Source organism: Culex quinquefasciatus, chromosome 1 (assembly GCF_015732765.1).
Source record: "Culex quinquefasciatus strain JHB chromosome 1, VPISU_Cqui_1.0_pri_paternal, whole genome shotgun sequence".
Lineage (NCBI taxonomy): Eukaryota > Metazoa > Arthropoda > Insecta > Diptera > Culicidae > Culex > Culex quinquefasciatus.
This window is the reverse complement of record NC_051861.1, coordinates 79,909,772-79,926,401: the sequence shown is the minus strand read 5'-3', so window position 1 is coordinate 79,926,401 and position 16,630 is coordinate 79,909,772. Positions and strand designations below refer to the sequence as shown.

Sequence of the window (16,630 nt, the reverse complement as noted above, 5' to 3'; positions counted from 1 at the left end):
GAGAGGAGCTGAGCTCCTCTCGCTTCGGTAGTAGACCACCGACTGAAGCCAGCCTTCCGATTTCCCATGGTTTTGTAGGGAAGCGGGAAGGCTAGTTCCTGAAGACGCCACCTAGTGGCGCTTGCGAGAGGAGCTGAGCTCCTCTCGCTTCGGTGGTAGACCACCGACTGAAGTCAGCATTCAAATTTCCCGTGGTTTTGTAGGGAAGAGAGAAGGCTGGCGCTCGCGAGAAGAGCTGAGCTCCTCTCGCTTCGGTGGTAGACCACCGACTAAACTAATGCTGTGGAGGGGGTGGCGTTTATATTTATATCAAAACCGTAGGCCGCGCTGCTTCTGTGATTTTCCCCTCTGCTTGGGGAAGGCGTTTCATTTTTCGGTTTCATTTGGAAATTTTGGATTGCTACCCTGTATAGAGCCCTAAGACGAAGTTCTTCGTCAAAAATTACAGGTAACGGAAAATTACAGAGTTAAAAAAATAGTGTTTTTTTTTTCGATAAAAAATGCGTTTGTTTTCGGAATTTTGAGTACGCCATCAAATCGGGCGTCTTATTTTACATAAATGTCCCTTTGACATCAAATTTTTATCTCATCATCGTTTCAGGCTGCAAATTATTGAAAAACACCTATTTTTTCACATGTTCAAAAATGAAAGGGCCGCCCCTCCGTCACGAGATATCAACAAAGTTTCATGCAAATCGAAGAGGGGTCGGGGCAACTGCTGTGTGAGTTGGCGGAGAATTACCCACTTTTAACATCAAATTTTGGTCAAATTTGAATATTTGATTGTCTTTTAAATTGAAACACATTTTTTAAATATATAATCACCATTATTTTGGCCGTCATCCTGCATACAAAATATGACTTTTCCAACAATTTTTCATCAGAATTTGAAAATTAAAATGACTTGTTGTGCTTCGAATCCCGGACACTGATAAAAGCTGATTCGAAATCCGGACACTTTTGCTTCGAATTCGGGACACTCGTTTTTGCTAATGAATCGCACAAACTTGGACTGAAAATTGCTAGAATTTAAGGAAATAAAAACCATAAATTTCTGCTTTGCATTCCCGGTGCTTCGGACGCCTATGAAATATTTCACGTGAAATGTTTCGCATTTTTGGTAAACTTATAATTTTATTTTATTGTTTTGACATTAACTATAGCGTTCAAACAAACTTTTTGCAATTCCGTCGTGAAACTACTTACTTTTCCTGTCATTCTTGAACGACAAAATAGCCTACTTTTCTGTACCAAAAATAACAGAATCGAATAGCAACACTTTTCAAAATAAATCACTCAAATGGGTGCTGAAAAGTTGAACTTTTCAGCACTTGTTTTGAAAAGTAACACTTTTCAACATTTTTTTGATTTAAAAGATTTATTGACAAAATACATGAAAATTCGACTTTAAATTTCACTCAGTGTGTGTTTTTTGAAATTGCAAAAAATGTTGTATGGAACTAGTTGCAAAACTTGATTTTTTCAGCACTCTTCGTATTTATCCAACTCGGTGAACCTCGTTAGATAAATGTACGACTCGTGCTGAAAAAATCCTCTTTTTGCAACTTGTTGCATAAACTACTATTAAATGAAAGTTGATATTACAATTCATCAAATAACACAGCTTTGACACTCATAATGCGAACTTATATCCAAATAATTGATAAAACAAGATGAGGTGTCCGGGTTTCGAAGCGTCCGGGAATTCGAATCATGACGTTATCGACTGTACACAAGTTTTGACGAAATGTAGCAAATTTATCAGCATTTTTGTAAATGATCTAGTCGGAAATTAAAAAAAATATTTCAGTTTGTTGGCGCCAAAAGACTTGATAGGTGCTATCGAGAAATTACATTTTTTTTGCTTCAAAATTCAGACAATTTCAAACAAGTTTGCTTAAAAAAACAAAACTTTGAATTTGAAAACATCGAAAGACATGTTCTCAGCGATAAAAACGACACGTTTTGGATGATAGGGCTTACATTTTAATTATTTATTCATTGTTTTATTGTTCCAATCATCAATCACGGCTGAGTTAATCATTAGAAATGTTTATAACAACTAAAACATGACTAATTTGTATGAAACCAAAAATGGTCGAAATTTCACTATTTCTCACTCCTTTGCAACTTCACTTACGATTCATCATACGATATCAAAGTTTCGTGGCGTTGCAACGCCGGAATGTGTCAAATGTGTTTGAAAATTGATTTTACAGTTTCGCCTTCAAAAATTAATAAAGTTAATAAAGTTTTCAATATTATTTTTATTTATTTCTGTATAATTTTATTTTGAATATTTTTACTAGGAATATTTTTCTTCCAGTGTATAGGCTGCCCCTCGCATTATTTCTAGAGGGCGCCCCTGGGTATGAAATCTCTTTTTTAAGTAAATATTACCAAGTAAGCATGTTGATAAAAAATACTATTCGGAATATTGAGGTAAGAGGATCACCATAAACCATAAGTCAGTCACAGGTCAAACAAACAAGTAAATTTTTCTTCTTCAAAATAGGTCAAAGATCAAATCTATAGAACGACACCTGTGTGCTAACCTTAAACCATAATCCTTTTCTTGTTCCGATCTTTTCCACTATTTACGACCCACATCCTGCTCTCTGTATAATCGGTTGAGAACGCCAACGCATGTCGCATTAGCGCAGAACATCGCATTAGCCTGGACATGACTATTTTTCACGATGTCACGAATCTTCGTACAATTTTTAAAATTAAACAACATATTCAATAGAGACCTGTATAGCTTGTGGAATTTAATTTTGTGTAATATTTTGAGAAACGTGAATTCCTCTCAAATCTTTAACCGTGAATAAACGCTGCTCCCCCGCTAATTATCACTCGTGCATAAAATAATGTTTAATAAAATAAAACAAAACAGCAACGCGCCGATTGACGCCCGAAAGACACTACGATAAAAAAAACTCCCAGTTGAAACAATATGATCGTAACCATATCCAGGCGCGTCGTCGTCGTCGGCTCATTTATAAGCGGCAACTTAAGCCATCGGAGCCTTAAGTCGAGCATCGCACCTCCGACGGTTCAGAATCAATCGTGAATTCGAACAGAACTACTTCTAACGTCTTGTTTCGTGAGAACTTTTAAAACAGTCACTCAAGAGTCACGGAAAAAAGGCTCGCAGCTTTAAAGTAGTGTATTTATATTTTTAACTGAAATTACTTGGTTATCGCATATCGTGCACGTTACGTCGTTACGGTTTCAACTTCTTTTTCCTCCTTTTCAAACGTACTACGTCGTCGTTGTTACACTACACTGTACAGAGCTTGCGTTTGCCTTCTTTCTATAATTTAATAGTGTATAAAGCCGTTTGACGGGGCACTTTTTAGGCTTAGTTGCGTTGCAATTCTTGCCCGAGGTGGATCTCCCCAGTACGCTAGTAGTGCTCCCTAAGTGACTGAACGAAAAGCGCGCGCGAATTGTGAAGATTTAGTGACATTTTTGTGACCAGTGAAAAAAAAAAAACTCGAAGAACTCTAGCGAAAACTGCTGAATTTTAAAGGGTTACCTATTGTGCATTTTTTTGTTTGGTAGTGAATCGAGCAAAATGTCGCCCCAGATCAAGAACATCCCGCGCCGTCAGGCGATCCCGATCCTGTACACCCGAGGAACTCACTACGACGTTGGGTACGATGTGGTAAGTTGATGTTGGGACACTTGTGTTTCTGATTTTTAAGGCCATGAAACTTTTCAAAATAAATGTATTGTTATATTAATGATAAACAATTACAGTTGCTTTGTTTTAAGTTTATAAAAATCGTAGTTCCAGTGAAAGATTATTTTTTTCTAAAAACTTTTTGTGGTACTGAACACCATTTCCTAAATTCTCCTAGAACTTTAACTTTAAAGGGCTTGGAAACAAAAAGTTTCAATAATCAGAAATGGTCAATAAAAGCATTTTCTTAAACAAATTTGTCTCTGTGAAATAATGCTACCTATTTTTTTCATTTTGCTTGGTCGAAATTTTCCCGCTAAAAAAAGAGTCATTTGAAAAAGTTTGTTTCCTTTTATTTTAAAAGGTCTTGTTTATTGCCGATTCGAATAGCACATTAAGTTTCTGTTTCTCGAATTCTACATTGTGTGAATTATGTGGCGAACAAATCAATTAATGCATGAAGTCCCTTACGCTCTGAGTTTATATCTCAGAATGGGTAAAAAGTTTTAGCAGCTCAAACTGTTTTATGAAAATTTAATCAATTTTTCGTGATTTCATATGAATTTAAACCGATTTAAGCTGTGTTCGACACAAATGAAAGGTTATTAGGTAGACTTTTAAGGGGTTACATACATGTAGAAAATCACAAAATTTCATATTTTATAAAATTCACTAAAATCATTTAAAAGATGATTTTCAATCGCTCCTGAATGTTTCATGAAGATATTTCGTGACTGAACTGAGTTAGAGACGATTTAGGTTCATAATTTTGCCTTGCGCGAATTGATCTGTCAAAATTTGTGAAGGTTCTTCTCTAAACACTGAATTGATTTATGGGTGCCACGATATCTCGAGATATGATGGACCAAATTGGCTGAAATTTGGGATGAGGACTCCGTGTCCATGACGAAGCCCGATTTTAACATTTTGCCACTTTGAAAAAAAAAATATTATAAATCGACCTTCGTAATGCACACGGAACCGGTTTAACGAGCCAATTTGGTCAAACAGTGTTGAGATATCGTGGCACCCGTTTTTTAAAACTTCTAACTTAAAATAGCTATATCTCGGCAATGATACATCCAAATATCTTCATATCATCAAAACAATGTAAATGGGCCAAAACCGAAGTGTAAACAAACAGTCTGTCCTGCTTACGTCAGTGGATGTTTACATTAGGCTTCGTTTACACTTCGGCTTTGGTCCATTAACATTGTTTTGCTTGATATTTATTATGTTAATAGATGAAAATGTATATGTTAATGCCTTGCAAAAAGATTTAAAAAAATCAAATGAGTGCTCATACCAATCTCTGACATTTTTTACGATTGTATGTAACCCCTTAAGGAAAAATAGTTTAAAGTTTCAAAAATCTTGTCTATGTCTGTAAATATTCTTAGCGACGATCCATAAACCACGTGGACACTTCCCTCGTGGACAATTGTCCATACAAAAAAAACATTTTTGTATGGATCGTGGACAATCGCAATACCCCCTAAATGTCCACGTAGTTTATGGATGGTCCCTTATGGGAATCCTGGAGAAATTTTACACAACATATCAAAAAATGGTAAAATTATAATTTCAGGATTTCGGATTTTTGAAAATAAATACTAGGTTTTTCGACACGCCGCACGCAATGACGAAAAAGTGACAAAATCGGTGAAAAATCTACTTTTTCACTAAAACTGTGTTAACTTCAAAATTTTAGCAATACTTTTTTGAGTATCAAAAATTGCGCCTTTCAATTACAAAGAAATAGAATTTCAAGTTTTCATACGATCTTTTCAAATGTCGGGCATATTTTTAAAACTTTAAAACTTTTTCGGTTAAAATGACGCGGAGCTATGATTTTTTTTTTTGAAAAATGTGGTTTTTGCGAAAATTGACGAAAATGGCAATTTTTTGGACCACTCTAACACGACGTAGGCCACCCAAAAAAAAATACGGTTCTTTTTATTTTGGCCAAGGAACCCCAGTAAAATGTTGAGCCCAATCGGAGCGCTTTTTCCATGCTGTTTCGTGATGATTTGCTGTATAGACTTGTTTTAATTTGTTTATTAATTTATATTCTTATATTTTTTTTCTGTCTTGATAAATATAATTTTTATAAATTTTAAAGGCTAAGAATATGATAATTGTTTACAATCGGATAATTGTTTACAATCGGAAACAGTATATTGATAAATAACAATGTGCTGTTAAAATTTCCCCGTCTTGTCTGAATTCTTTGAAACCGGAATTTTGTGGAAGCTTGCGATAATGGTTTATCATCACACGACCTGCTCAAGCGAGCGTTTTTCCCGCTTTTAGTGATCTCTCCGCAGAAAAATAAAAACAGGATAAAATCCACATCATCCGTCATTAAGTTTTATTTCTCCACCTCCAAAATTTGACATGACTTTTTTGTTTGTCGTCGGTATAGGATTACCCAAATTTGGTCGCTTGATGTTAACTCTCGATTTATTGTCGTTGAATTAATCACCTTCCCGAAATAAAATATTAAAACTGGTCCGAGCCACATCTAAGCCGTGTTGGTTTGTTTACAGTCTGGGCACGAAATCGCGGTTAAACCTACCCCAACAAGTTACTAGTTGATGTATGGTGGTAAGTAAGAAGTGGTTGGGTTTTTTTTTCTGCTTGAAGCTGCTGAAATCGACAGACTGTGACTGTTTTTTTCCTCGGATTGGTGGAATTAGTTAAAATTCCAAAAAAAGTCAATGTTTTAGGAGCAGCCAAATAAAAAAGCAGCGACGAATTATATTGAGCATTAGATGCGGAAACTTCACTTGATGAGGTCAGATCGTTAAATTTGTTTAACGATCTAAATGATTTGTTTAACGAGGATGCCAGCAAAATTGATGGGTGCAATGACTTATGCGTTTTTAAATTAGATTATCTTTATACAGCAATTCCATTTGTAAAGAGCTTAAACTGAGTACGAAAAGTTGCGTATTTTAATTTAAAAAATTGGTACCCAAACATGTACAGGCTGAAATTTTTAAGTTATTAGTTATTAGTTATTATTTTAGTGAAAAAAGTTGATTTTTTGTCGATTTCGTCATTTTTCTGCCTTTGCGCGTGGCGCGTCGAAAACGAATTGGGACAGCAGTTTTAACCATGTTGGAGCACAATATTTTGATTTTTCTGGTTGGTTTCGGTTAGAATAGTCTCAGACCAACAAAATGTGTACATCCATTTCCAATATTAAAAGCTTTAAGTGCTCTAAAAACTGCTGTCCCTATTCAGACTGAAGTCCCGATTCGCCCCAGATTACGGTACACATTGTTTATGTTAAGTTTTCAACGTAGGACGCATTTACAGGTTGAAACTCAAGTTTCAACTTATTTTAAATTATTTTAATACACTCAACCCCCGGTGGTTGGTCACTTTTTCGTTTGACACTTTTTTAGTTTGTACCCCGTTGGTTGGTCAAAGTCAAACTAAAAAGTGATGAACTGTCACTTTTTACACGGCGCTCACGTACACTATCAAAACAAACGTTTGGTAGTGTGTGTGAACTCCGTGTAAAAGAGGTGTCAAACTAAAAAGTGACCCCGTTCGTTTGAAAACAGTTGGTGTCAAACCATCGGGGTTTGAGTGTACTTTGATAGTTTGTGGATTTTAATAAATGTATCGGGATTTTTGGTTGAGTTTAATTCACAATACTTTGTCTTAATCTTCCTCAATTTTATGAGGACAAATTTTTCAAACTCGGTTTCAATGAAAACTTGTTACGTGAATAAAATGTTTTATTTACTTTAAATGATTTAAATAAATTAGAATTACAAAGACAACCCGGTTTTTTTTTAAATTTTTTAGAAGTAGTTGAAAAAAGTTTATATGACTTTAGATTAGAATATTTAAATCGTGTCAAATATTTGCAATGAGCTTTAAAAAATTGGAGAAATTTTTCTCAAAACCGTGCCAGGATTTTGTAAAAAAAATGAGGAATTTAATCGAGTTTGCTAAAGTATCGTCAACCAGAACTCTAGACAACAGTCTGAATAAGCTAGCAGTTTTAAGAGCACCTTAAAGCATCAACTAATTTTCTTGTTCTTATGAAACTTATCAAAACATTGTGCAAAACCATAGATAAAACAACTGTCCCCATTCTCCCCAGATGATGGTTACTTAATAACCAACTGCATTATACATTGAAAGTGATGAAAATGCATATAAGACAATTTTGCAAATTGAAATAGCCTACAGAAAAAAAACATATTAACAATGAATTCATGATGTGTGTCTTTTTCCTACCTGTGGTCATAAAAATCAAACATTTATTAAGAGGCCGTATTTGTAAATATTGCTCGGTTTGTTCTAGAGGTCGTTTCGAGGTGCTCCGATTTGGATGAAACTTTCAGCGTTTGTTTGTCCATACATGAGATGAACTTATGCCAAATATTAGCCCTCTACGACAAAGGGAAGTGGGGTAAAACAAGCTTTGAAGTTTGAGGTCCAAAAAACATAAAAAATCTTAAAATTGCTCGCATTTCCATAAAAAATGTTCCCCATTTCAATGTATTCTACACAGAAAAAAAATCATGGTAATATTACATCTGGGAAGGGGTTCATCTTTTATGTCAGAAAAATGTGCAATTTGACCTCTGAAAATGTGTAATTTTACCTCTGAATATGTGTAATTTTACCACTATTCTGATGTGATGTCACTTTTCCAGTCTAAATCGAGGTGAAATTTCACCACGAAAGATGTAATATTCAACCTTCTAAAATTACACCTTGCAAATTTACACAATTTTTTGCTGTGTAAAAAGTTCACAATCGATTAAACAGGTTAGCTAAACGAAAAATTTTGTTTTGAGCAGTCAATGTTTTACCCCTGATTTTTTTTCGATTTGGTGGAGGGAACCAGACATGCATCCGCTCTAACTCCTCTTTTAGAAGAACTTGTTTGGCATTTCACGTAGAAGATACCCAGCATGTTGTGCCAGTGATTAGAATACGATAATTACGCTTGTCTTTTAGGCTCCCGAAGACCCTGAGAGATTATTTTGAAACCCAACCGAGATATAGGTTAAGAACTCTTAATTGCACTCAAAGAGCTTTTAAGAAGTTCTTCTTGAGAGCTTAAGAGAACATTTACATAAACATATAGCTAAAATCGGATTTTCCAATGAACCAATGTTTTCTACACATTATTCAAATCAAAATCAAGAGATTTTTACCTAGCAACAAGCATAACATTGCTTTAAACGAAAATGTCATCTATAACAAGCTGAGTGCCGTTAAAAAGAGCTCATAGTGCCGATGCATGTCTGGAGGGAACAGCAAATTTAAAGAATTTGCAAAGATAGTTTTGAAAATTTGGCTTTACTTTTCTATATTTCATTCTCTATAGAAACATGTCAAAAAACTTGTAGGGTATATGACCCTATTTTGGACCTAGTACCTATTTTGGACCTATTTTTATTAATCGAGGTATTTCAGGATTTTTAAGTACGAATTTACTGAATCCAACCAACAGAAAGTGTAAGCAGGATCGTTTTGTAGCTTACCTCTTCCAAAAATGTTAACATTTTTGATTATTTCCGCTTTTTCAGCCACTTTTTCCAATGCCACTCGCATTTCCTATAATTTTCCTAGCACATCGATTAGGTCCAAAAATTTCGGCCTCGTTGCTTATCACTTTTGGCTCGGAACACCTTGTTTAACTTTCTGTTTTTCACTAGCATTAAGCTATTTTCAGCCGGTTTCCGAGTAATGTAAGTGTTATTTATTGATTACTTTTATGTTTTTAGTCACTAAACCGTTGAAATTACTGATCTATAGTTAAAAAAACTCAATTGAAAAAATATTTTCAAATCAGCCGCGTTGGATCAGTTTTTGGAGCTACTTTTTCTCCATTCAAGGCTATCACCAATACATGTATAACTAGGTGTTGCCAGTTTTGTTTATGAATTTATTTCGATACTTAATTGAAATTTAATGCCAAGTTTTTACTTAATAACTTGGACTAGTTTTTCCGACTGTAATTATTTCAAATAAAACTAAGCTTTAAAAAGCAAATGATAAACATAAACCATGAAAATTTGATTTTTTAATGATAGCAATGCAAATTAATTATAAAGATAGGGATGATTTTTAAGACTAATTGCAATCTGGCCTAAAATTTAAACTGATGTTGATATATTTTTCTCGCAACCTCATTTTCACCAATTAAGCTGCACCTATTAATAATTGTTTGCTTCAAAAATGCAATCTGGCTACCCTGCTGGAATTGAACTGGAAACGATTGAAAAACCAAAAGGGCCTAGTTCATTCAATCGTCAGCTGTCACCGCGACATGCGCTGTCAACTTTGCTCAAGAGTGGTTTTGATAAGGTCGTATGAATAATCTTGGGTTAGTTTTAAAAAGATCCTAAGTGCTAGTCGATCAGTTTTCGATGAATTTACGAATTATAAAACTTAAAAATGCATTGAATTGTCATCTGCACGTCTTTTAAATGCTCTCTACTGGAAAACAATAAAAAAAATTCACATCAGGGATACCCTCTGACTCGATTCCTTGAGCAAAAATAAGTATTAAGGTGGCTAATAATAAATTACACTTTTAGATGACTGCGTCACTCATGTTAGAAACACAAATAAACCATAAATTTGATCAAAATATTTCGATGATTGTTCAATTTTCCTTGTTCTGAAGTGTAAGTGTAACTGTATCTCCAGCTTTGAAAATTTATAATTTTTTGTGGGAATTTAAATCATTTCGAAAAAACAATCTAAGAGATTTTGAAAGAAGAGGTGTGTGAAACAATTGCGATGAATGGAGAGCTAGTTGAGTCTTTGGGCACTTCGCAGTGTTGCTAGTTGGCCAAATTGCAGCTTTCAGAGCATCCCGGATCGTTTCCTACAAGCTCCGGAAAGGAGAGATAATATTAAATCATTGCAACTGTTAGAAAAATAAAAATCTTCGAAAAAAATTGTAGCATTAGAGGTAAATGCGATGTTAACTTTGAGGATGTAGTCTAATTTTGTACTTTCATGTATTTTATGATTTGAGATATAACTAGTTACATGGTTTATTCAACACCTATACACAGAAAAAAATGTTGAATTTTGGAATGTTGAAAATTTGGTAGGTTGAATATGATAAAAAGGTGTAATAATGTGAACCTGATGAATATTTATCAAAAACTGATAAAAATTCATCATTTTCTGGGGTAAAATTTATCATTTATTTTGCCACAAAATCTGTCACCATTTCCTGATGAATATTACCATCATTTTTTTTCTGTGTAATATCATCAATTTTGAAACTACGCCCCTCTTAGCCGATCCGAACGGTAGGCAATCTTGTCAAATCTTACATTGTTTTTTGAAAGTGCAACATGTAGTTAAACTTTCTGTCAAGCGACTGTAAAGTTTAACATAACAGATGCGAAAGTTTCACACCAAGTTACAAGCTATAATCTCCCTTTAAAATTTCTTGATTGGTGACTAGGTAATATTTGAACTTCAGCTCTGCGTAAAATTTAGAACTGAAGATAAAAAATCTTTGTAGCTTTTTAAGTATCTCTGTCATTCATTTCACTTAAGTTGAGGTGGTTTTATTGCGAATAATAACGTCTCAACCCTTTTTTATGTTCTAAATGAACATTTAGTCGGAAGAATACGCAAATTGGAAAATATGACAGCGACCTGCTAAGAATACGTGATTTTTCCATTCAATATAATTAAGAGCGAGTCCACGAGCAAAGCATACCCATCTCGCATCGACCTCACCAATATGCCTGAAATTTTCAGGGGTTGTTTGTACATATAAAACTAGCATCTGGCCAAAATATGAGCACTCTAGGTCAACGGGAAGTGGGGCAAATCGGGACACAAAGTTTGAAGGTTCAAAAACGTCAAAAATCTTAAAAATGCTATAACTTTGACAAAACTCAATATAATTTCAAAATTCAAAATGCATCTGAAAGGGCTTAAAAAATTGGCATTTTAGTGAAAAAATAGCATAATTTTCAAACTCAAATAAAAAAGTGTTCCATCCAGATATCAATTCGGTTCGACCTGCAGCTTGTAGGGGACATCTGGAACTACCATCTGAGACTGAGAACGCTTTGGGTAAGGCAGTTTAACATGTTAAATAGACACTTTTACTTTTTGTGAATTTTTTGGATGTACATTTTTGCTCGGGGGACCCCTTAGATCCCATTTTCTGGTGATATTTTTATCATATTCGTGTTCCTGAGACAATTTTACAACAGAAACATCCATAAAAATGTTTATTTTCATCCATTTTAACCCTATAAAAAATGAAAGTTAAAAAAAATTAAGAAGCTGTTTTTTTTTCTGGTGTCATCTAGTATCCTTGGAAACGAACTTGATTTTCAATAAATGTGAATCGAAGATTTTTTTAACTTTCATTTTTGAAAGGGTTAAAATGGATTATCAACCCAAGTTTTTGTAAGTGTACGTGTTGACGCCGCACGCCGCAATTCAAGTTGTCAAAATTTCAACCAATCAGAGTGTGGGTCCAAAATAGGTTCAACGATGTCTCCAAAATACATTCAATAAGTCCAAAAGCATCCAAAAATGTTTTACTTGAAATGCTTATTACTATGAAATGGTTAAATTATTTTCATTTTTCAATAGTACACTTTGTTTAGCATAAATTAAGGCACAAAACAATCCTGAAACGAGCCGAATTAGTTAGACCTTCCCTGAGAACAATGCAAAATATGTTGCTGCTTTGCATAGTAGGTCTAAAATATGGCCATATACCCTATTTAATTTAATTAAATTCAGTTAAAAAGATTTTTTTAAATAAATCACTAAATATCGTTTAAATGATTTTCACGTGATAGTTTTTGCCTGGCACAGGATACATTCAGTTGTTTATAAAAATGATATTTATATTGAAGAAATTTCCTCTGCGTTACACAGTATATCTAAAGTCGATGAATTAACTGATTTATTCTCAAAGTAAACCTAGGTCTTAATACCAAGCCCCTAATCAATTGAGAATAGTATCACAGTAGATACCCAAGTTGAAACGAATGCTACCAATTATTTTTTATTTACACCTGACAAACGCAATGCCACTGTACGTTTAGTTACTTTATGGGAATGCGGAATAAATGAAGTCGGAATAAACTGCAATCAAACTTACTCTATCAAATAAAAATCACGCAAACGTCCAGTTAGCGAATCCCATAAATTACTCCCTCTTAACGACAGAAAAAGGTGGCCCAGAAACGACCTAATAAATTCCATCTTTGCATTAATTAGTCCGGCACCTGCCAGTCTTTTGCGAATCGACAGACAACTCACGGATTACAATATAAAACACACACGATATGTTTCTTTTTTTTCTAAAGGATAGATCAATGCAGTCACACGAAAATCCAATCACCTGTATCAGGTTCGTGACAATCGAGAATGAAAAACTGTGTCAGGAATAAGAATTGGTACCTCGACCTACAAAGCTCTCGTCCAATCGCCTGGAGGAAAGATACAGACACTAACCTATAAGATGTGGGGGGTTCTCCAAATATAAAATGTGTTTAATTAATGAACAACGAGGTCGTTGTTGCAATTGAGCTACATGTCCCTACCCTTCAGAAAAGCACAGAGCAGTAAAGCACCTGGCGCGTGATTATTCTATTCTAATCACAGTGCCAGAATCATTAAATCAAATTAGCACGACCACCTCGCAGTCGTTTGACCTTCCCGCTGAATGGTGGGATTTATGTATGCAAAGTGTGGGTGATTTTAAAACTTGCAAAAATCACGACGGAATATCCCCGAGGTACTAATTGATACGCTAAATATCACCGAAACTTTACTTTTCTTGTTTGGTATTTTCTTATTCTTTTATAAGGTTATCTTCAACTCAAGTATCGTTTTTGGTGTATTCTTTATAGTATATGATTTATACAAAAGTCCATAAAATCTTCAATAGAAGGTTAGTTAAGGGTTAGCGGTCAACGCACCTGTACAAATCTTTCTCCACCTCATAAAACATTCTGCATTGCCCTAGCCGTACCGTTCGAGACCTTTACCTTGGACAAACCGCGAACCACTTCTGGAAGGTTACCAGCCAACCAGCAGTGGTATCGACATCAACCACCTTGCACTTGAACCTACTGATCTACTTTTGCGGCATTTTGCCGGTGTGTCGACTCCACAAGGAATGTTGTATCGATTTAGTGTAGTGTCTCTTGGGAAGGAAATTGCCGGTTTTTTTACTAGTGACCGGCTGGCTAGGTGGAGTGAGGCAGCATTAAAACGATAGCAACTAATGAATTGACACTTTGCAGGCACTTGAAGTGCGTGTGTGATTGAATCAAATTACAATCATCATCACGACATACCTGTTTGTGTTGCGGTTAGGCACTTGAACATGCGTTTTGTGACAGCGGACAATTTTGAATCTAATAGTAAATAGTACACAACGAGGGAATTAATTTTTTAAAAATACTTTATGTTTGAAGCTAGTATTTTAATAACAATACTATTTAGAACACCATGTGTATTCAGCATTTTTTTTTCAATATTGAGTCTTATTTAACATTTTCAAAAAAAAAAACTGGAAAATTTGATCAAGAGAAATACGTTCTAAATAATAATTAATTATTTTGCAATTCCGCTGTGAAACTGTCAACTTTTCCTGTCCTTCTGGAGAAACAAAACGGCCTATTTTTCCCTACCAAAAATAACAGAATGGAAAATTAATACCTTAACGACCCGGGTCTTTTGTTGTCTCTGTTGCAAGTTTCTGCTCATTTCTAGGCGTCCGAAGGTTATGTGTGGTGAGTCACCTAAAACCTCTTTTACGCACATGGACCGACGTTGTACTTCCCCATCCGATAGAAGCCCAGACGGATAAGGCGGGAATCGAACCCGCGCCCCATAGCAACTTAGGGATCGGCAGCCGAAGTCGCCAAAAATTTCAACACTGTAATGGGTGCTGAAAAGTCGAACTTTTCAACACTAGTATCGAAAAGTAACATATTTCAATATGTTTCTGTTTTGAACGGTGAATTTTAATAAATACATTAATGTTTGACATAAAATTCCATTCTAGAAGCGTTTTTCGAAATGGCAAAAAATGTTGTAAGCAACTCGTTGCAAAACTTGTTTTTTGTGCACTTGTATTATTTTTTTTTCTTCGTTAAACCTCGTTGGATAAATGTACGACTCGTGCTGAAAAAAACTTCTTTTTGCAACTTGTTGCATGAACTACTATTATATGATAAAAGATAGTAAAAAGTGAATAATTTAAATTTTTTATGATTTGTTCTAACTCAAAATATATGGACACAGCAAATTGCAATTTCACGCCATTTCCAATTTTATATTTTCTGATTTGATTTAATTTGTGTCCATACATTTTGAGTTCGAACAAATCATTAAAAAAAAATTTTCTTAAATATTTGTTGAAAACGAACAACATTTTAGAGCCAACAGCAAATGCTAAAATTTGGTCGAAGATATTATCGCGAGCGTGAATAATTAGAGTTCACGTGCGGTGATATGGCCGCAGGAGAATGGCCGCATCACGGTGTATTTTTTCGAGACCCCAAAGATAAAAAAAATCGGTATGTCTGATATTTGGCACCGTGAAAGAAGGGCTCCTTCCCGATATTTTGCGGGTTTTACCGAAATTTTTCGTCGGGGGGCTAGAGTAACTTTTTTTTGAAGATTATTTTTCAATGTTATGGGATATTTGTTCAAAAAAATCACAGAAATTCGGTGCATTCATGTTGATATCACTCAAACTTCTTATAAATATGCCTTGGGGACTCTAACTAATCATATTTGACACATATTTGAACTCCACCAAAAAAAAGTCAAACCAAATTTACCAGATTTCTAGCTTTTTTTGAAATTACTCCAAAATCCAAGCTGGAAACCCCGATACGACCGAAAATAAATCTTTTCTTTGTACAATTTTTCATGAAAATACAGCATTACAGCATACACATTTCGCGGATACAAATTTGAGCATGAACAAAAACACTTTATTACCCAATATGTTCCGAAAATTATTTTTTTCAGTCCTCTGCCACATCACACTATTTTATTTCAAAACAATTTAGAATCAATCACATTGTGGAGAACAGTTTTCTGTACAAGTTCCATAAAAAAGCATCTGTTTTGGTTTATTATAAGCAGAGATATGCCCGATTTCCTGAAATAATTAGTAAAACGAAGTTGACTTTATAGCTGTCGGCCAACCACTAGTGTCTTCCTTTTATCTACAAAAACTTCGCCACCCTGGGCTCCTAAGTGTATGAAAGTATGGCACGAAGCGACGGCGCCAAATACCCATATTTACACAAAGAATTTTAGAGCGCTCGCCGCGGGATACGAACCGGCGACCTCTGGATTGTGAGTCCAGTGCGCGGTCCGATTGATCCACACGGGCGGGAAAGTTTTCTGTACAAGTTCCATAAAAAAGCATCAGTTTTGGTTCATTATAAGCAGAGATATGCCCAATTTCCTGAAATAATTAGTGCCTTTCTCAAAAAAATTCTAATTTAATTACCTTTCACATGATCGGCACCGCCTACTAAGATATTTTTGATGATGATAATATTGTTTTTGAAACATAAAAATTATAACAAGTTTTGACGAAATTCATGAAAATTATTCTATAGCATTCATTACAAAACTCAGTAGGCAGTGCGCATCATGTGAAAGGGAATTAAATTAAAAAAACTAACTTAATCCACCTATGTGGTTGGAGCCTTCCTCACTCTTTTCCAACAATGAGTGATATGTGATATGATGGGTTTGGACACAATTTTCGTCTGATTTCGTTAAGTTCCGGAACACAAAAAACACACATATCACTAAGTGGTCATAGCATGAGACAGGGTTGCTAGATCTTCAATGTTTTAGACTCGTTGGAAAGGTCTTTCGATTACCTTACTAACGATGGGTCGGATGATCTATCCGATCATTGTTTAC

General features: G+C 34.9%; 1 protein-coding gene across 1 annotated transcript in view; it reads left to right on the top strand.

The window, feature by feature from the left end:
- Positions 1–3,111: 3,111 nt before the first annotated feature.
- The window catches only part of LOC6039055, a 33,325-nt gene continuing 19,806 nt past the window's right edge, over positions 3,112–16,630 (top strand). Inside the window, exon 1 of the mRNA XM_001848681.2 lies at positions 3,112–3,670. Within this exon, the coding sequence (XP_001848733.2) occupies positions 3,581–3,670 (90 nt within the window). The 5' untranslated portion in view covers positions 3,112–3,580. The remainder of the gene's footprint in view (positions 3,671–16,630) is intronic.